At 36.6% G+C, this 21418-nt stretch overlaps 1 protein-coding gene across 12 annotated transcripts in view; it reads right to left on the bottom strand.

Annotated features, from left to right (window-relative positions):
- Positions 1-21418, bottom strand: part of KIF13A (kinesin family member 13A) — an 80523-nt gene that overhangs the window by 29526 nt on the left and 29579 nt on the right. For all 12 annotated transcript variants that reach the window (XR_008331534.1, XM_053396788.1, XM_053396789.1 and 9 more), the window contains exons 9-19: positions 14057-14169; positions 12508-12619; positions 11721-11933; positions 11251-11361; positions 9183-9317; positions 7361-7491; positions 4773-4859; positions 3133-3299; positions 2473-2683; positions 1573-1735; positions 1003-1143 (exon numbers count right to left, since the gene is read on the bottom strand). Coding sequence is in view for 11 of the 12 variants with exons in the window: in XM_053396788.1 (XP_053252763.1) it covers positions 1003-1143; positions 1573-1735; positions 2473-2683; positions 3133-3299; positions 4773-4859; positions 7361-7491; positions 9183-9317; positions 11251-11361; positions 11721-11933; positions 12508-12619; positions 14057-14169 (1584 nt within the window). In the remaining variant the exon portion in view is untranslated. The remainder of the gene's footprint in view (positions 1-1002; positions 1144-1572; positions 1736-2472; positions 2684-3132; positions 3300-4772; positions 4860-7360; positions 7492-9182; positions 9318-11250; positions 11362-11720; positions 11934-12507; positions 12620-14056; positions 14170-21418) is intronic.

Below are 21418 nucleotides of genomic sequence, written 5' to 3'. Positions count from 1 at the left end.
AGATTTCTGATGAATACTAAAAATATTGCCTCACTTACACTAAAAAATATTTACCTGTAAACATATCCAAAAGCACACTATTTTAAAATCTCATATGCAGAGCAAAATAAATTGCAGGACGATTGCAACTGATACAAGCTTAACATGTGTGATTTCAACTTTACACAGTTGAAGGCTGACAGGTTGAAGTCACTCAAATTAAATGCACAGAAGCCAGAGCGCTTAAAAGAACTTTTTGCACACAGTTTCGCCAGTGCAGAAAGAGCTTCTAAGCTCTCTGCCTTGCTTATTGGGCTCTGGAAGGCTCTCGCGTAAGCTGGCAGGAACATGGATAGCCAAGAGAACCTCCCAGACCCTAGTAAGCAAGGGAGCTTAGAAGCTCTCTGCCTTGCTTGTGGGGCAAGGTCTGCTTGGGGCATGACTCCAGAAAGGATAAGGGTGCTTGAGTGGGGGCAGTTCCAAGGAGGTGGTTTTTATCTACACGCCATCCTCAGAATGTAACCTCCATGCAAGACATGATCTTTCTGTATAATACTGAAATAGTTTTAGAGATACAGTGGTACCTCAGGTTACATACACTTCAGGTTACAGACTCCGCTAACCCAGAACTAGTGCTTCAGGTTAAGAACTTTGCTTCAGGATGAGAACAGAAATCGTGCTCCGGCGGCACGGCAGCAGCAGAAGGCCCCATTAGCTAAAGTGGTGCTTCAGGTTAAGAACAGTTTCAGGTTAAGTACAGACCTCAGGAACGAATTAAGTACTTAACCCGAGGTACCACTGTACTAAGTTTCAAATGTAGTCATTGTAGTCTGTTCCCAGACATGTATAAGGGAAATAAACTACAAATATTAAGATAAACATACAACTGAATGTAGCATTGCTGTTTGATAAACATGTACCAACATGAAAATGCACAGCTGTGCTATATAATGTTTACAGAAATATTCTGTTTTTATTAGAATAATAACATTTTGGCCAAACTGAAAAACTGAGGTTAAATACCTCATGGGCTCTTTCCTTCCATTCTTGATACAGATCTCTCATGTCAATTAACTTGTTTTCTAGCTTCTCTATGGTCCATACTTGGGTACTTTTCCCTTTTCTTCTTACTTGAATAGCTGGTTCACTTACTATTGCTCCTCTCTAAACAAAGACAAGACAAATTATCTTAAGCAGATAAAATATGCATTTTAACAAAGTGATTCCATTTTTCAAATTTAAACTCGAACAACATATGCTACATAGCTATGTTAATATTTTGGTACTCCATTCTCTTGCATTTTCAATTTATTTATATAATGGTGACTGAGAACTAGAAACCATAACTGACTGGAGACATATCAAGATAGCACAGGCATGAATGTCCTGTTTCTACTGTATGTTTACAGGTATTATAATATTGTATCATCTCAGTGAGATAGAAAGTTTAGAGAAGCGATATCTATTCAGTCCGTACAACTCCTTTAATTTATGTGCCATTTTCTCTCTCATGCACTCGTTCATTCTCTACTTCTGGACTCAAATGACCTCCAAGGGCTTTTACAAAATAGTTTCAATTATCAATTTTCTTACCTTCCTATTAGCACTCAGGTTAGCAGCAGGAATCTGCAGTGTCACTTGATAATCTGTTAGCTTGCTCATTTCTTCAGCCAACAAATTTGCTTCCCTCACTAATGTGTTGGCCTTAACTATCTGCTCTCTTAATTTTGCTAGGCTCTGTCGAAATAACTCATCCCTAGGGGTGGGAAAGAAAAATGGAAAGGAGTAGTAGAATATTAATCGGAAAATTGAGAACTTGGTAAAAAGACATTGACAGAAACAATGAACAAGGTTGTAAACATAGGAATATTAATTATTCCAGATTTTAAAAATTATGTTCAAATATTTTAACAAGAGACAATAATAGCTTTAAATGAGAGGATGCTTCCTATTTTTTTAATACATGTCAAGGCTATCTTGGAAATGCCATTTGGTAACAAAACAAATCCCACCGTGCTAATCCGTCTTTATAGGCATTCTGAGAAAAATTATATGTATACCAAGATGAAACCTACAAGTTATACAAGAGCTATAATGAGTTTCCCTTGAAAGCCCTGCAGTAATTCTGACCATATGGGCACTGCACAGTGCCTGTGCTATGACATGATTGGTCCTTAACTGAGAAGACAACGCAGATAAGACCAAATCAGTCAGAATCACTAGGTAAGCAGGACTACACTCTAGTTACGGAAGGTACATACCAAATGCCCGGGCCCCAATGAGTCCTGCGTTTGAAGAATTTAATTGGTACTAAGTTTTACAACAAGCAGTTTGAGTATGGTTAGCTTACTCATAGCACATGTTTGCAGGAAGGATGTTCTAAAGTTATTTGGATGAAAGATTGTCCTGGACAGATTCACACACAGAATGGTATTTTTCTTCTGTCACTCATTCTCTCATAGTTACTTATGGTTTTAATATCAATGCTCTCACCTCTCTTCTGACCAGAGGTTCACTTTCTGCTGAGCTGTCTGGGCAGCTTCTGAAAGCCTGTCACTAGAATGCTGATACCGTCTTTCCGGAGAAAGCTGCTGTCGGAGTTGCTCCAGCTCACGCTCATACATCATCCTCTGCTCTTCCAAAGCGCTACGCTTTTCTTCCAAGTATTGTTTCTCCAAGACCTGGACCACATTTTGTACTGGATCTAGATAAGGAAAGCACCAGCATATCTTAAAATTCATTGTCTACATTGTTAATAATTCCACTTTGTTTATTTCTTAACACAGGGGAGCACACAGTTTTACAGTCACAGTGATCAGAAGGTGAAACAGAGGGTGAGAGACAAAAGATCCAAAGTACCATTTTCTACTGCAGGGTCTATATAAGAAAAGGAAGATGAGTATGAGGTAAATCCCATAAAACTCCACTTACTTCCTAGTAAATATAATTGGGATCAGTTGGTCATACTTGATTTACTCCTCCACAGTATCTATTCCCAGCAAGTCACAACAGTTATTGAACACAACAAAATTATCCATTCCTTATTTACAACCATCAGGACAAGGGAACAGATTAAAGAATCTATTGCCAGGACCTTGAAATTTATGTGCTCCTGTCTGACATTTTCAGCGATGCTGAGCACCACCTTCTTACCATTGCTATTCAGCGTTTTCATTATGACTTCCATTTGTGCAAACTCATAGTTATAGTCTGGTTCCGAAGAAGCTTCGCTGGCTGCATCTAGATCATGTTCTGCTAACTGCTGCTCTTTTTCAGAGTCTTTCAACCAATCTCTTCGTTTTCTCTTAGGCAGATTGATTCTGTTAAAAAGTTGAGAAAGTAGTTATGAAATATCTTAGTAAATTCATTTTTAAAATGCTGGATTCTGTGGATAAGATTTTTCTACACTTAACAACCCATGAGCAGGGAGGAAAGGCATGCTGCAGGTTGTTCCAAAACAAAGGAAGCTACAGTGTTGACTGTAGATTAATAAGTAAGGAGACAAATATGTACAACCTTCACTGAATTTAATCTTAACCTTCTCTAACAGACAAAGCCAATTGACAAGTCTTGCTCTTAAGATTCTATTCACCTTAAAGGTACAGCAACATATATATTTTATTTATTTATTAAATTTGTATACCGTCCACAGATCTCATGACAGCTCACAGCATATAAACACAAAATATATAAGAAAAACAAGAACAAGAACAAGAACAAAACAAAACAAAACAATAACCTCCCGCAAAACACATTTAAAAGGATATAGGATGTTAGTCAGCCAAAGGCCTGGTTGAATAGGAACATTTCCACCTAGCACCTAAAAGTGTAGAATGAAGATGCCAGATGAACCTCCCTGGAGAAATCGCATTCCACAAACAGGGAACCACTGTAGAAAAGGCCTGTTCTTGTGTTGCCACCCTCCAGACCTCTCGTGGAGGAGGCACATGAAGAAGGGCCTCCCATGAGTATCACAGGGTCCAGGTTGGTTCATGTGGGGAGAGGCAGTCCTTGAGGTATTGCAATCCTGAGCAGCTCAAGGCTTTATAGATCAAAACCAGCACTTTGAATTGGGCCCGGAAACTAACTGGGAGCCAGTTGGGCGAGGATCAGTGTAATATGCTCAAACCATCTTGCCCCAGTCAGCAACCTGGCCACCAATTTCTCTACCAGCTGAAGCTTCCAAACCCTATTCAGAGGCAGCCCTAAGTATAATGTGTTGCAGTAATCTAGCCTAGAGGTTGGCAGAGCAACTGTAGTTAGGTTATCCCACAACTAACAATGAGTCACAACAGATTTATCTTTTTACTGAGACATTGTTCTCCCCATGTACAAGGGTACATATAACAATGACTTAAAAGCAACAAATTTCTACACTACAATGTAGTATTTGCCAAACACAATGCTAGCCAATTTGCTTCCATCTTCCATTCAAGGCTGTTCATGTCAGGATGCATAGCTCCTGGTACTTGCTCTAAAGCAAGTGATCGGTATTTAAGACTGGACTGATTTCAGTTTTATGAAAATATGCTCACAAATTCAAGCTCTATTCAACAGAGTATCATAACAGGAGAAATATTATCTTAGAAGATACTGTGTGGACTAGATGGAAACCTAGACAGACTAGTTGCCCAAAAGCTAACACTATAGAAGTCTGAGCTGTAACGAAGAAGTTCATCTATTTAGCATCATTCTTTGGAAGCAAGATTCTTCACTAATAATATTTGGAAATGGCTCTGTAAATAAAGAAGTGCGGGGGGGGGGAGAGAGAGAGAAAGAGAGAGAGAGATCACCTAAAGAAGTGGTTGTTTCCCCATAAGATTCTATCTCCATGCCACAACTGTGTCACAGAACACACCAACGTGCCATTTACACAGGATCTGAAAGCAAAGCACAAGATTGAAAAGACTGAAATTATTCTTTAAAATCGGAGTTCTCCAACAGCAATTCCCAGTAGTCACAAAACATTACCCACTCTGGTCCACGGGAATTGTTAAATAAGACAGAGATGCAGAAGGGGACAAATTCTCTCCTACCCACTGGTCACTCTTGCTCTTTGGTCCAGCAGGGACAGTGAAGAGTGTGTATCACCTAGCTGCCAGGAACCATGTTATAAAATATATTCTTACTCACATGAAACACATCAGGAGAAGCAAGGTGGTTTTTTTGTTTCTGGGCTCAACCAAGGCACATACAAATACTTTGTGAGAAGGGGCAAGCAGAAATATACACATTCAGCAGTGCAAACACATGTGCTTTCTTCATAGCCTCTCATTTCTATGGTTTTCAAAGTGTGAGGTGTGCTTCTCTGAAGAGGCATGAGAAGTTTTAAGGATAGGAAAATGGCCCTTTACAATTTTCCATTCCAACCTGATGATGTGTGCTAAACTGACCAGGTAGTGAAAAGTCTACACCCTGAGCTCCGACAGTTACAGTTTGCATTACTTGATTATGCAGAGTGTCCCAAAGAAGTAATTGCCTTATGAGTCTTAGTGGGTGTTGCAGATACTCCAATAGACATGTGCTCTCTTTTTTCCAGCCTGCTTGTTCCTAGCTCTCGGATAAAAGTGTCAATTGATTATTTAATTTGTATCCCATCCTTCCTCTCAAAGGTGCTCAGGGTGACAAACACAAAAACAATAAAACAATAAAAACATATTTTTAAAAAACTCTTCTAATACAGATGCAGACTGGGAAAGCTCTCTACTTTTGGATGAATTACTTATTCATTTAACGTGGAGAAGAATGAAGAAGTGTTTTCTCTTGATTCAGCACCACAAAGGCCTACTAACAGAAACCCCTAAACATGCATAAAATGTGTGAAACAAAAGTCATGAAGACTGTAACAAGAGCCTGATCTCTATTGACAAATTATTATTGCTGCTGAAGCACCTCTTTATTATATACGGAACAGACAGTGGCTTGGTTTTAGCAATGCAACATGCAGCATATATGTTTAAGTAATTGGGTCACAGGCTGTTTACCGTAAGCAGTCTGCACAAACCCAGTTAAAACCTCCTTAATGAGACTTGTACATATGTTGCTCCCAGAGTTTAAAAAACAATCTTCCAAAACTAGGTTACTCTGATTAAAAGAAGTTTATTTCACATTAGCCACAGCAGAAAGAACACATTTTTGGTGCAGACCTTAGAGGAAATGTTAGAGAGGCAGCTTTGTATACATTTTCACTGCCCTTAAATTTAGGCAAGCAGAAACAGGGAAGTTAATCATTGTGCACCTAATTTTGTTAGAAAGGTAGCGTTTAAAACAGCTGTCTTCTATTTCTTTCACTGCTGGAAAAAAATCTCTGGGTTCCAAGTGTGGTGAATAAAAGTGAAACAGTATTTTAATTCATCTCCATATCACAAAGAAATTACTTTCAAGCTCCATGAGAATCAGCAATGAAATGATTCAATGTACTGTCAGTTGTAACTTTGGTAACAAGGTTTGCGCCTATTAAGGCATTTTGGATGAAGCACAAATTAAACAAAGCCTATTTAGTTATAAATTTTTTCCAGTGACATGCTTCTTTGTTCTTGCCAGTCAAAATGACTAACTCCTAGCAATGGAATTCTATCATAACAACACAGAACACCATCTGTTTGGAATTTTGTTCTCTTATGGCTACAGCACTGGAGTGTAACACACTAAGGTATACCATGCAAAAAGCATAAATAAAGCTTATGTAGAATACACTGTGCTTATTTCTATACATTTACATTCCTAATTTGTCCTTAAAGCTGGCATCATGTCTTCAAAGAGATTTAGATTTTATTTGGACATGGTGATATTGGTGGGAATCCTTTCCCTTAATAGTATTCAAAAAACTTACTCTTAAGTACTCCACAAATTTGGATTATTAATAATTGGTGTATGCAATCATGATTACAGGATATCTGTTTCACTTATCATGTTGCTAGTACTGGCATCAAGAAGTTATGGAAACTCCTTTAAACTGACTGATTTTGTTGTGGTTCACCTCTAACATTTGTTTTTTCTTAGCATTCTTTTTTGGCAATGCTCAAATATTTCCAAAGTCAAACACCTAGAAAGATTACAGAGAAAAATATTCTGGGACATAGCTTTGTTTTACCTTTTATTGTTGTTATATTATTAAGGTAATTTATGTACTGCTCCATATTTCAAAGAAAGGTCTGAGCAGTTTAATTCTCATACGATATGAGAAGCATCTCTCCCGGTATGCTTATGCATCAAGAACAGCACAAGCACTTATTTTATTGCTCTTATCATTATGACGGTATCAAAACGAAATATGTGGAGTTTTCCACTTTTCTTATCAGGGTGCTTTTCCATAAATTTCTCTACAAACATGAATGCTACCCTTTTTTGTAGGTTGAAACTGAATTTGCATTTCTCTTACCTTGCATTTTCTTTTGGTGAAAGAGAAACTTCCCCATCTGGTGCAATGTCTATCTCGCAGTGTTCTGGTTGGATCCCTATCCCAAATAGCTGTATATCCTGAGAAGTATCTGCACCAACCCTAGTATGATCCTGGTTAAGACAATTACAATGAAAATAAATTTGCTGCTTCTATTGACATAGGCACATACTAATTCATCACAAAGTATGTGCAATCCACCCTGGAATCCCATGGCCATATTCATTACACAGTGAAACTATTGCTAGCCTGGCAGAGGTAACAAGGCCCCTGTACAAACTCTCTAAAACTGATCTCACAGAAATATATGCCCACACTTAATTATTATACAAAGATTGAGACACAATGCTGTACATGGGATTAACCAATTGCCTTTGCAAACTAGAAATATTTTCACAGCTTAATTGTTCACAGTAATTTCTGCTTATAACATTAGAAACATTTGGTTGCATTTATTATATAGGTCTAAGAAAATAGGTTCCTAAGAACAAAGATAAAAGAGCTAGGTTTAATTATTACAACAATTACCCATCTGAAATCTACTAATAGCAATCCAATTTAACTACAGTCATACCTCGGGATAAATATGCTTCAGGATAAGTATTTTTGGGTTGCACTCCACGGTGACCCAGAAGTAACGGAGCACGTTACTTCCAGGTTTCGCCACTCGCACATGCGCAGGTGGTCAAAATGACGTCACGCGCATGCGCGGAAGCGGCAAAACGCGACCCACGCACACACGCAGTCACATCTTACGTTCTATTCAGGATGCAAACGGGGCTCCGGAGCGGATCCCGTTTGCATCCCGAGGTACCACTGTATAACAAAAAACCTGAACCAGTACTGAGTACTATATACGAGAAAGAAAAACTTGGCTTGAATCTTAAGAGACAGAGGTCACGGAATGAAAAAGCTATCTTTATACACATTTATTAGTATGCCTATCAATAAAGTGAATACATACAGCAAACTATCTCATCATTTTATTTTTTTGCTGAGATATATGAACTGATTATCAAAATTAAATTCACAATGGTATGGACTATGTGCATAACAAACAGCAGAAGTTTACACAGAATCTAAATTTCTCCTTCCTGGACCAAAATTATGATAAAGCCTTAGAAGTAAGAGCACTTGCCTACACAAGAATTCATATTAGCCTTTTTGACCACTTACCAGGAAGGGTTAAACTGAGAGAATCATAGTGAATGATCAGGTTAAAGAATGGAAGGAGCAACGGATTTTCTGCAATGTCTTTTAGTTTTTGCAAATAAAGTACTGACTGAAAAGTTTTTTTATTAAAAACAAGTAAGGAAGTTTCAGTCCCATACTTTAAGAACCAATGTAGATATAAAAAGGTAAAGGTAAAGTACCCCTGACAGTTAAGTCCAGTCGTGAACGACTCTAGGGTTTGCAGCGCTCATCTTGCTTTACTGGCCGAGGGAGCCGATGCTTGCCCGCAGACAGTTTTCCCGGGTCATGTGGCCAGCATGACTAAGAGCAAACCAGAGCAACACACGGAAACGCCGTTTACGTTCCCGCCGGAGCGGTACCTATTCATCTACTTGCACTTTGTGGTGTGCTTTCAAACTGCTAGATTGGCAGGAGCTGGGACCAGGCAACATAAGCTCACCCCGTCACAGGGATTCAAACCACCAATCTTCCGATCGGCAAGCCCTAGGCTCAGTGGTTTAGACCACAGCGCCACCCGCGTCCCTAATGTAGACATAATCCCACAAATTCAAATTTAGCGCAGTTTTTCAAGGGAAGCTCCAAAACACTATGGAATTTAATGCCTTTTTACCTTTAAATAGTAAACCAATAATTCATTGAGTGCAGGATCTGCATTTAGATTCACCAGGTAGCACTTATCTTCCCCAACCTTGATGCCAGAAGTTTCAAGGGAAATGCCCATACTCTCTAGCTGTCTTTGTCTCTCCTGTAAAATACACAGGAAAAAAATTAATTCATCAGATCTAAGTGCCAATAAACCTAAATATTATGACTTGAGACATAATCACAGGCAAAAGAAAAACAGCTGCTGACACTGCTCTACGAATCTTTACACAAGAATTCACATAGAACTATAATAGGTAGGTTCCATATCAGTTTCCATGCTTCCACTTTTCCAAAAGGTGGTACAAGGGGGAAAACCTATTTGGATTTAGAATCACCTTTCTCACAAACTGCTCAACTCTGAGGCATAAAACAAACTCTTCTGTGAGCAGAAGCAGCCTTCCTCATGTGAGAGGGTACCATTGGAAATAAAAACAGAGTTACCATTAATCTGCACCCAGCTAAAATAATAGGTCTAGAACAGATAACAAAAGAGGTTGCACAACTATGACTAACACTATCCAATAAGCCTTTCATCTATTATGACTCTTGTTCATCAGTCAATGAAACAGACTAGTGAAGTCATGCATACAGTCCTATCAGTCCCTTTTAAAACAATGCAACATATTATTACAATTTATAACATTCTTATAAACTGTGGTTGGACAACATGCCACAATAAAAATATGTTTAAAATATACAATTAGAATGTAAACAAATTCTTCTAATCTTTGCTGTTTTTTTTCTACTTTCCTTCACAATAACCTACAACAAAATAACTTAGAACAACAGAAGTACCAATGAACATACAATTAGATTCTGGCCGGAGGAAACTTAACAGTCATGAGATAAGAGAATCATCTGCAGAGCAGGAATTAATGGACAGTTGTTGCAGTGGTGCTAAGTAAGCAGTGGGTTCCTTTACAGACCTTTATGGAAATCAGTGCATTTTGACTTAATCCAAAAGGATCTGGAGTGAGCAATGAGGTGGCCAAGTTTTCTGATGACACCAGTGGTAAAAACGAAAGGGGACTGCAAGGAGCTCCAAAAGGATCTCTTCCAACTAAGCAATGGGCATTAAAATGAATTCCAATGTGAGCAAATATAAAACACACTGAGGTGAAAAATCCTAACTTCACATATACACTAATGGGGTGGAGAAGGTGACTGCGGAAAAGTTCTCTCCCTCTCATATAATACTAGAACCCAGGATAAAAGGAAGTACTACCTCACACAGGGAACAATTACTTGCCTTACTTCATATTCTCTTGCAAAATTTGCTGATGAAACATGAAGGAATACAAAAATACACTGAAACACCACTCATTTAGGCCAAACTAAGCCATATTAATACCTGGCCCTCAACTTTAGAACTCCTTAGCTTTGCTTCAAGTGAGCATGCTCGTAGCAATACAGTGACATGTGAGTTGTGACAATTATTTGCTGTAACAGGGAATGTTTGGGTAGCTGCTTACTGTGACTGTAGGTTTTAATCCAGCTGTTATTTTTGCAGCCATCTACGGAATGAGCAGCTTTGTTTAATACCTAAGTAAAGCCTATGCAACCACAGCAAGTATGCTAGCATTGTGTGACATCAATATAAACTGTGTTAATTAACCTACTTCCTCAGGATTTCCTTAAACTTTATATTTTTTGGAATTTTCTTTAGTTTTCCAAGTTTTTAATTTGCATCTTGTCTTGTTGCATGTCACCATACATATTTGTTGGTTTGTTGCCTAGTTTTATTCACACTATTGTAAACTATAGTGGACTATTTTAATGAAGGAGAGTAAATAAATATTTTAAATACATAAAATCCAGGTGAATGGCAAGAGCCACAGATTTTCAGGAAACAGTATGACAGCCAGATCACATTTGGAAATATAAAACTTGTCCATCTCTGTTCCATAGACTATTATCTTATTATTATTTATTGAATTTATATACGGCCCTATATTCGCAGGTCTCAGGCTACGTACTGTAATGCAAACTTACACTAATTAAGCATTTAGCAGAAAGAATACTGAAAAGAATACCTGTGCAATTTCTTCTGTTTTCCTTAACTTCTCCTCCCAAGTGACAGTCAGTTCTTTTATTAGTTTCTCAGATTCCTCCAATTTTTCCTTTAACTCTGGTGCCTTCATAGCCTTCATAGCCAAAATATGACAATTACAAACATTTTATAATTCCCAATTTATCCATGACAAATTTTAATCCCGTTCTGCTAGTCAAACAAATTGGGTTGTGAACAGAATCACATACATGGGTGCAAATACTTAGAACCCCAAACTACTCTTTCATTATGTTTAATTGTGCTCACCATTTGGATTTCCCCCTTCCCACAAGAAATTCAGATCATCAATTCATCTTCAAATAAATCCTGTTGTGATACAAATTTTATAGCCAATTCAAAAACATTAACCTCCCCGCCCTTTGTAAAATGTGTATGGAACTAATAAAAAATACAACTCACTGAATCCCACCACTAATATTACCATATATTTACCTCTGCCTGAGAAAGTTGTTCTTTTAGTTTCTCTACTTCTTCACGTAGTTCTCGGATGACCCTGGCATTTGGATCTTCATTTACTATAGCATGATTAACTATCCTTTTAGCTCTGTCTGCATATCTCAGTGTGGAGAGTGTTTCTTCATAATTATCAGCTGCTGGACTAATTGTAGCTATCATAGCTGTTTGGCTGTTTCCTCCCAAGTTGTCCTAAAGAGTATATTAAGTAATTCATAAATATGTGAAGCTATTTGAAAATATACCCCTTCTCTAAACGCACAATTTCACTACATTTAGCATACAAAGGTTTGCATTCACTGAAGTCATTGCACAAGCAGAACAACTTTCACTTGCACAAGGGAACTTCCCCTCCTCCTTTCCCAACTCTCCAAAGCAGATCTAGTGGTGGAACAGAGGGTACATGGGGGATGGAGAGGAAAGGGAAGTTCTGTTGCATGGGCAAAAGTCATTCCATTCACATAATGATTTAGTTGAATATAATGCACACTTTTAAAATCAAGGTGCATTGCTTTCAACCGCATCTGACGTACAACACATTGGATATTTAGCTCTCAGCATTACAAAGTATCATGCAAAAATCAGAATGGCAAGTAAACAGTTGTGTCAAAAGGTTAATATAGCAAGAAAAAGCATGTATCATACCAGGAAGAGGTTACATCTAGAATATTTCTTAATTAGTCAAAAAAAGTTTGCACACTGGTGTGCAGGATAGCATATCAGTCCATGACACTTCCGCTTAGAATGATACTGTGCCATGTCTTACCTTGAGAAGCCAGGTGAGTACAGAGTCTCTGTAAGGCACAAATTTGTTTTTCCCCTTTCCTGCTGCTTGGTCTGCAAGTGATGAGATAACCAAACCTAGTGTTGAGAGTGACCTAGGAGAGCAGCAAATTGTTATCAGCTAGAACATGTAACATACAATTTGTCAAAAGCTGCAATGAAATTTAATCTTTTGGGGGGGGAAGGTAGCTTCTGTGGGGTGTAATAAATTCTAGAATTTGTGAAGATTTAAAAAGGATTTCAAGAGTAATAGAAATCTGATAAGAACTTGTTGAACTAACAACTTGAATTGGAATATAAGAAGGGGAGGTGTGGGGAAGTCAGGGAAATATGTTATTGAAAATACGGATTGTAAACTTTATGTGTTTTTAACTTTTTTGTTTTTTCTTTTTTGATTTTTTTAATTGTATTAAGGTGGAAAATTTCAATAAATATCTTTTTTTTTAAAAAAAAGAGTAATAGAAATCTGTAGAAGAATAAAACTGCTCTGTAAAGCCTATGGAGCTATACACTAAAAGGTGTTCCATACAGGTCAAAATGAGCAACAACAGTATTAAAGGGTGCTTTGTAGCACTACAGTCAAAAACACAAGCAAGCAAACAGTGCAAGAATAGGAAAAAGCATATTCAATTTTAGAAAGAAAGAGCACCTCCTACTATAAAGCTATATAAATAAGAGTTAATTATCTGCCATTTGTTTATTAAGAAAATAGATGGATAGCAAAAGCAAATTTACTGCAAACAAATGAAGCAGCTTTTAGAATTCTTATTTGGGAGTCACTGTAACTACTTGTTGCATGATGATGATGATGATGGTGATATAATATATATTATACCCTGCCCATCTGACTAGGTTTCCCCAGTCACTGAGAGGCTTCCCACAGAAAAAATAAAAATAAAAATAAATCAAACGTTAAAAGCTTCCTGAAACAGGGCTGCCTTCAGAAGTCTATGGAAATTTATATAGTTCTTTTAACTCTTTGACATCGGCTGTGAGGGCATTTCACAGGGCGGGTGCAACAACTGAAAAGGCCTCCTCCCTGGTTCCCTGTAATTTCACTTCTTGCAAAGAGGGAACTGCCAGAAGGCCCTTGGAGTTGGACCTCAGTGTCCAGGCTGAACGATGTGGGTGGAGATGCTCCTTATCTAATTTTGACCAATACACTGAAGTGTTTAAGGAAAGCAACAAGTTTACTGAGAACTCTGCAACCATTAAAACCCTGCTCTTACTTAGTTGCTGTTAAAGCAATATCCACAACTGCTTGGGGAAATGGGTGTGAAGAAATTACAATGTGCAAGCACCTTTTCATTCTATAAAGTGCTGCTGTCACTTCAGGTTAACGATTTCACATTAGTCCCATGCCTGGATCATAAATGGAAAAAATTTGCAGAAAGGTAAAACTAATGTAACATTCAGAATTTTGAATGCTATTTGAATGTATTCTGATGAGAAGCCTGATTTAAAGGGCCTTCTGATGAGTACAGCTAAAGTGAATGTTTATTTGGATACTTTAAATTCACTCATGCCCTTACTTGTTTATATTGCTGCCTTCCTTCAGACGTTCTCCTGCTGCTCCTGTTTTAGATACTCTTTCACTACCAGCCAAATCTACCAGGCTGACTTTGCTCACTTTCTCTCCAGAGTTCTAAGCAAAAACACAAACATACAAAAACAAATCAATCTTTTTAATAGCCTACTATGATTTCACACAGTGCAAGAAACCATAAAATACAGGCAAATAAACTTGAACAACAGCAAGAGGCAGTTGCTGTGATATTTTTAAGTCACTTTCATATTACTGTTTAGTACAGACATCTTTAGAATTAACAGTAGCAAATCTCTGTAAATACTAATAATAACTGTGCCCAATTTACATTGAATTATATACGCCCTATTGGCCTCACAATTCCCTGTAAGGGAAAAACTGAAAAACACCAGACAGTCATAATAAAGATGCATGCTATTTCATTACCCTTCCCATTCCACATTTTCCAAGAAAAAGAGGTCTAACACATTTGTAAAAGTTACTCATTGTGTATTCATGCAGATTCATGTGCAGGCATAATAAAGTCAGTAGAAACCTTTTTGGAGGTTCGGGATCTATATATAGCATCTCTGTCCTTCTACTTAGCCTAGACATTTCCAAAATATTTAAGTTTTCCATGTGTATGAAAAATTTCATGAGGACACTTCCACACAAATGATCACTATGTCTTTTTTTTTTTTTTATATTATATTTTTATTCATTTTCCAAAACAATAATACAAATTGTACAAATTTCCATACATTTGATTCCTTTTTGACTTCCTTCAACTTCTCTGATAATCATCCGTATTTACATCTCAGATACGCATTTCTCTGTTTATATTGCCATTAATCTTCCCTCCCTCCTCTATTGCTTTTTAACAATATATCTCAACTTTTACAGTGCTTCTTGAAACCCCGCTAGCGTTGTTTGCACATCACATATTCTTTTCAGATATTCAACAAATTTCCCCCAATCCTCGATAAATTTTTGGTCTTTAAGATATCTAATTTTTCCAGTTAATCTGTCCAATTCTGAATAATCTGTCAACTTCAGTCTCCATTCTTCTAAAGTCGGAATTTCTTCTTGTTTCCATTTCTGGGCCAGTAGGGTTCTTGCTGCTGTAACCGCATATTGAAAAAGTTTACAGTCTTTCCTTCTTATTTCATTCCCTGTAATTCCTAAAAGAAAGATCTCTGGTTTTTTAGCAAATGTATGTTTTAACATCTTTTTCATTTCGTTGTAAATCATCTCCCAAAAACCCTTCACTTTCCTACATTCCCACCACATGTGGTAAAACGTGCCTTCTTTTTCTTTGCACTTCCAACACTTATTGCACGTCTTATACATTCTTGCGAGTTTTACCGGAGTGATGTACCATCTGTAAAACATTTTCATTACGTTTTCTTTTAGTACTGTACATGCGGTAAATTTTAAGTTCTGATTCCACAGTTTTTCCCAATCCTCAAACTGTATATTGTACCCAATATCCCTGGCCCATTGTATCATCACTGATTTGACTTCTTCATCTTTCAAATTCCATTCTAACAAAATTTTATACATTTTCGATAAAATTTTGCACTCATTCTTTATCACCTCTATTTGAAACCTTGAATCTTTTTCTGCATAGCCCCTTTCTTTGACATCTTTTTTAAACATCTCATTAACTTGAAAATAATGCAACCAATCATAAACATGTTCTTTAACTTGTTCATATGGCCTTAATTTCCATTTTCCTCCTTCCTTAATTATCAATTCGCCATATGTAATCCAATTACTTCTCATATTTATTTTCTTTACAGTCATTACCTCTAGTGGTGACAACCAATGTGGAACTTTTGGCTCTAACAGATTTTTATACCTGTCCCATATTTCCAATAATGGACCCCTAAATATATGATTCCCAAAACTTTTATGAATTTTCCTCTTTTCACACCATAAGTACGCGTGCCACCCGAATCTGTTGTCAAAGCCTTCTAAATCTAATAGCTGACTGTTCTCTAATTTTATCCATTCTCTCAACCAGCAAAGACCTGCTGCTTCGTAGTACAGTTTCAAATCCGGCAGGGCAAAACCGCCTCTCTCCTTTGCATCCGTTAACAGCTTATATTTGATTCGCGGCTTCTTGCCCTGCCAGATATATCTTGAAAGCACTCTTTGCCACTCACTAAAGATTGTTACCCCCTTTAATATGGGGATAGTTTGGAACAGAAACAGCATCTTCGGGAGAACACTCATCTTTATCGTGGAAATTCTTCCCCAAAAGGATAATTTCATTCTCCTCCACACGTCAAGGTCTTTCCTTATTCCATTCCAGACAGGTATATAATTATTCTGATACAAATCAATATTTTTAGGGGTTAGCCAAATTCCTAAATATTTAACCTTTTTTGTCACCTCTATCTCTGTACTTTGTTGCATTATTTCTATCATACCTTGATCCATATTTTTTGTAATTATTTTTGTTTTCTTCTTATTTAGTCTAAACCCTGCCAGATTGCCAAACTTCTCCATCTCATTCAAAACCTCTTTCACGCTTTCTAATGGTTCTTCAGTTGTAATTACCAGATCGTCTGCAAAGGCCTTAACTTTGTATTCATTCTGACCAACTGTTATCCCTTTTATTAATTTATTTTGTCTTATTGAACTCAGGAAAACCTCCAGGACCATTATAAATAGTAGTGGAGAGAGTGGACATCCCTGTCTAGTACCTTTTGTTATTTTTATATCTTCTGTGGTTACATTATTTATAATTAACTTTGCTTTCTGCTCTGTATAGATTGCCTTTATCCCATTACAGAACTCAGTTCCCACGTCCATAAACTCTAAGTTTTGCAACATAAAGTCCCAAGCAATATTATCGAAGGCCTTTTCTGCGTCAACGAACATTAGCATAGCTTGTTTTTCATTCCTGGCAGACAGATATTCCAAAATATTTATTACATTCCTTATATTATCTTTCAGCTGCCTGCCTGGAAGAAAACCCGCTTGATCTTTATGAATAATTTCTTGCAGTATTTTTTTCAGTCTATTCGCTAAAATCCCTGCGAATATTTTATAATCTACGTTGAGTAGTGAAATAGGCCTATAATTTTTAACTTGTAATAGATCTGAGTCCTGTTTGGGAATCAACGTAATATATGCTTCTTTCCAAGTCTCTGGGATGTCTCTTTCCTTTAAGATATTATTCATAACTTCTTTTAATGGTGACATTAAAACCTCTCTCATTTCTTTATAGTAACCTGCTGTAAAACCATCTGGACCTGGTGCTTTCCCTCTCTTCAATTCCTTTATGACCTCTTTTAACTCCTCCTCTCCTATTGGGGCATTCAGTTGGTCTTTCTTTTCTGTCGGGATCTTTTGCACCTTTTTTTCTTTCAAAAAACGCTCTATTTTCCTCATATTATTTCTTTCTCTGTTTTTATATAATTGTCTATAGTAGTCCGTGAATCCTTTCCTGATTTCCTTCGGATTATCCACTTCTTCTCCATTTATTATGATTTTATTGATCGTATTTTGCTCTTTCCTTTTTTTGATTTGCCACGCAAGCCACTTGCCAGATTTATTTGCATATTCAAAGTTCTTTTGTCTTAGTCTTTTAATATTCAGTTCTATTTCTTTGTTTATAATCATTGCAAACTGTGATTGTAAAACCTTAATCTCCTGTCTTGTTTTTATGTTGTTTGGTTTTTTAATGAGTTTTTGTTCATTGTCCATTATTTGGTTTAAGATTTCTTTTTTCCTTTTTTCTCTATTCTTATTCTTCAATGCATTCTGTTGAATGAAAAAGCCTCTTAACACTGCCTTGCTTGCGTCCCAAACTACACTCATCTTCGTTCCTTTGTTGCAATTATCCACAAAATAATCCATTAACTTCTTTCGTGCTTTTTCAACAATTTTTTGATCGTCTAAAAGATAGTCGTTAATTCTCCATCTAAAAGTTCTTTCCTCAAATCCTTTCAATTCCATTTTTATTGGATTGTGGTCCGAAATTACTCTTGGTTGTATCTCAATTTGAAGAATTCTTGGAGTCAAGTCGTTCGAGACCCATATTTGATCTATTCTTGACAACGACTGATTTGGTTCCGAAAAATAAGTGAACTGTTTGTCCAATGGGTGTCGAAGTCTCCAAATATCTATCAGATTGCAGTTTTTAACCATTGAGAAAAAAGTTTTTGGTAATTTTCCTTCTTTACTCATACCATCTCTAAGCCTATCCATCTCCAATGAGACCACCCCATTCATATCTCCCATTACAATAATTTTCTGATCCATATATTCAAATAACATTTCTTCCAATTTCTTGTAAAAATCAGTCTTATTTCCATTAGGTGCATAGATCCCGACTATTATCAAATTTTCGCCTTGCCATTTGATCCTAACTGCTATAATTCTTCCTTCTTCGTCTTTAAAGATTTGCTGCGTTTCGATTTTATTTTGAATGTATAGAACTACTCCTCTTTTTTTCTCTTTATCTGATGATATGAATTCGTTCCCTAATCTCTTATTAATCAAAATTTTCTTATGTTTCTTCGCCACGTGTGTCTCTTGTAAGCATATGATGTCCAATTTTTTCTTTTTTAAGATTTGTTCAATTTTATTCCGTTTTTTTTTCTCATTTATGCCATTAATATTCCAACTCCACAACTTTAGTGCCATTTTGATTTTCAATTAAATAAAATTTATTTATCTTTCAAGTCTTTTATAATTCCGCCGATTCTTCTTCCTCTTCTCTTTCTTCCTCCTCTTCCTCTTCCGTCTTATCTTCTTTCTCTTCTTCCAATTCATCCTTAGCACTTGCGCCTCTTCCTGCACCTTTAACTTCTTCCAATGTCTCTTCCTCTGTTTTAAGTTCTTTGTACCTCCTCAAAAATTTCCCTGTTTCTTCTGGACTCGTCAATCTTCGTTTTTTGGTTTTATAGAAAAAGGAGATTCCCTCCGGAAATTCCCACCTAAATTCAATATTATTCTTCTTCAGAATCTGTACCAATGGTTTATATGGGTCTCTTCGTTTCAATATTCTTATTGGTATATCTTTAAAAATGATGATGTAACTTCCGTCTATATACAGTCTTTTCTCTCTGTTCTTCTGTAGAACCAAATTCCTCATCTCTCTATCCTTAAAGGTAATTAGACAATCTCCTGGAAATTTCTTTGTTTTAAGTGTTTTTACCCTCATTCTGAAGGCATTTTGGACTGTCTTAGCTACCTCTTCTATTGGTAGCTCCAACCATTGGGCTAGCTCAGAGACCAGTTTTTCTTTAATATTCTCATTCTGCATCTCCGGAACAGCTCTTAACCTCAAATTAACTTCCCGTTGTCTAAGTTCATTCATCGCAATCAAATCTTTAATTTCTTCTTGGGATTTGTTTAACTCCATCACCTCCACTCTAATTCTTTCTTCTTCCCGCTTCACTTCCTTCATTTCTTGTTTCGTCTTCTTATATCCTTCCTCCAATGTATGTGTTCTCTTAGAAACATCTTTTATTTTTTTTATTTTTTTAATAATATTTATTGAGTTTTTTTCATAATATCTCCAATCATACAATTTTAAACATCACTTATTTTAACTTATCCGACCTCCCTCAACTCCTCTGACAATCATCCATACTTAATTTCTTATCTACACATTCCTTAATTATAATATTACTATTTTGATACATTTTCCATCCTCTTTTACATTTTTGCAATATTCCTTGTTTTTTTCACAAAGCTTCTTTGAAACACACTAGCGTTATATTTTCCTCACATACAATTTTCAAATAATCTCTAAATTTCCCCCAGTCCTCTAAAAACTCATGGTCTCTCTGAAATCTGATTTTCCCAGTTAGTTTATCAAGTTCTGCGAAATTTGTCAGTTTTTCTCTCCATTCTTCAATACTTGGAAGTTCTTTCTGCTTCCACCTTTGGGCCAGTAATGTTCTCGCAGCTGTTATTGCATATTGGAAGATTTTGCGATCCCTCCTCTTTATATCATTTCTAGTTATTCCCAACAAGAAGGTCTCTGGTTTCTTCACAAAGCTATATTTCAGCATTTTCTTTAACTCATTATAAACCAGTTCCCAGAATCCCTTCACTTTTTTGCACTCCCACCACATATGTATAAATGTACCCTCCTTCTCCCCGCATTTCCAACATTTATTACAGATTTTGTACATTTTTGCTAATTTAGCAGGGGTCATATACCATCTGTATACCATCTTCATGGTGTTTTCCTTCAACGTAGTGCATGCTGTAAACTTCAAGTTTTCATTCCATATTTTTTGCCAATCTTCCAAATCTATACTGTACCCTAAATCCCTGGCCCAATGGATCATTACTGCTTTAACTTCCTCATCCAACGTATACCATTCCAATAGAATTTTATACATTTTTGAAATTATCTTACAATCATTATTAACAATTTCTATTTGGAATTTCGAATCTTTTTCCTTATACCCTCTTTCTTTCATATCCTTTTTAAACATATTACTTATCTGATAGTAGTGCAGCCAGTCAGACACATGTTCTTTTACTTGTTCGTATGATTTTAATCTCCATTTCCCATCTTCTTTTACCACTAAATCTCCATAAGTAATCCAGTTACTTCTCATATTGATTTTCTTAACTCCCATAATCTCTAGTGGGGATAACCAGTGTGGGACTCCCATTTCCAATATGTTCTTATATCTGTCCCACACTTCCATTAATGATTTCCGGAAGATGTGGTTTTCAAACGATTTATAGCCCAATTTCTTCCCTTGCCATAGATGCGCGTGCCACCCAAATCTGGCATCAAAGCCTTCTAAATCCAATAGTTTGGTATTTTTAAGTTTTATCCATTCTTTTACCCAGCAAAGACATGACGCCTCATAATATAATTTTAGATCTGGCAGGGCAAAGCCTCCTCTTTCTTTTGCATCTGTTAACAATTTATATTTAATTCTCGGCTTTTTGCCCTGCCAGACATATCTTGAAATCATTCTTTGCCATTCCTCAAATATCTTTACTCCTTTTAATATTGGGATCATTTGAAATAAGAATAGCATCCTTGGGAGCACGTTCATCTTTACCATTGAGATTCTGCCCCAAAAAGATAATTTTAACCTCCCCCATCCCTCCAAATCTTTCTTAATTCGATTCCACACCGGAACATAATTATTTTGATACAAATTGATGTTCTTTGGTGTTATCCATATTCCCAGATATTTAACCTTTTTTACAGCTTCAATACCCACTTGTTGCTGCAGCACTTCAGTCATTGTTTGGTCCATATTTTTGATTATAATTTTAGTTTTTTTCCTATTTAACTTAAAGCCTGCCACCTCACCAAACTTTTCAATCTCCTCCAACACTTCAAGGGCACTATTCATCGGATCTTCCACCATTA

Source organism: Podarcis raffonei, chromosome 7 (assembly GCF_027172205.1).
Source record: "Podarcis raffonei isolate rPodRaf1 chromosome 7, rPodRaf1.pri, whole genome shotgun sequence".
NCBI classification, from domain to species: Eukaryota; Metazoa; Chordata; class Lepidosauria; order Squamata; family Lacertidae; genus Podarcis; species Podarcis raffonei.
Note: the sequence above shows the minus strand (reverse complement) of the source record. Positions and strands in the feature narration are given on the sequence as shown.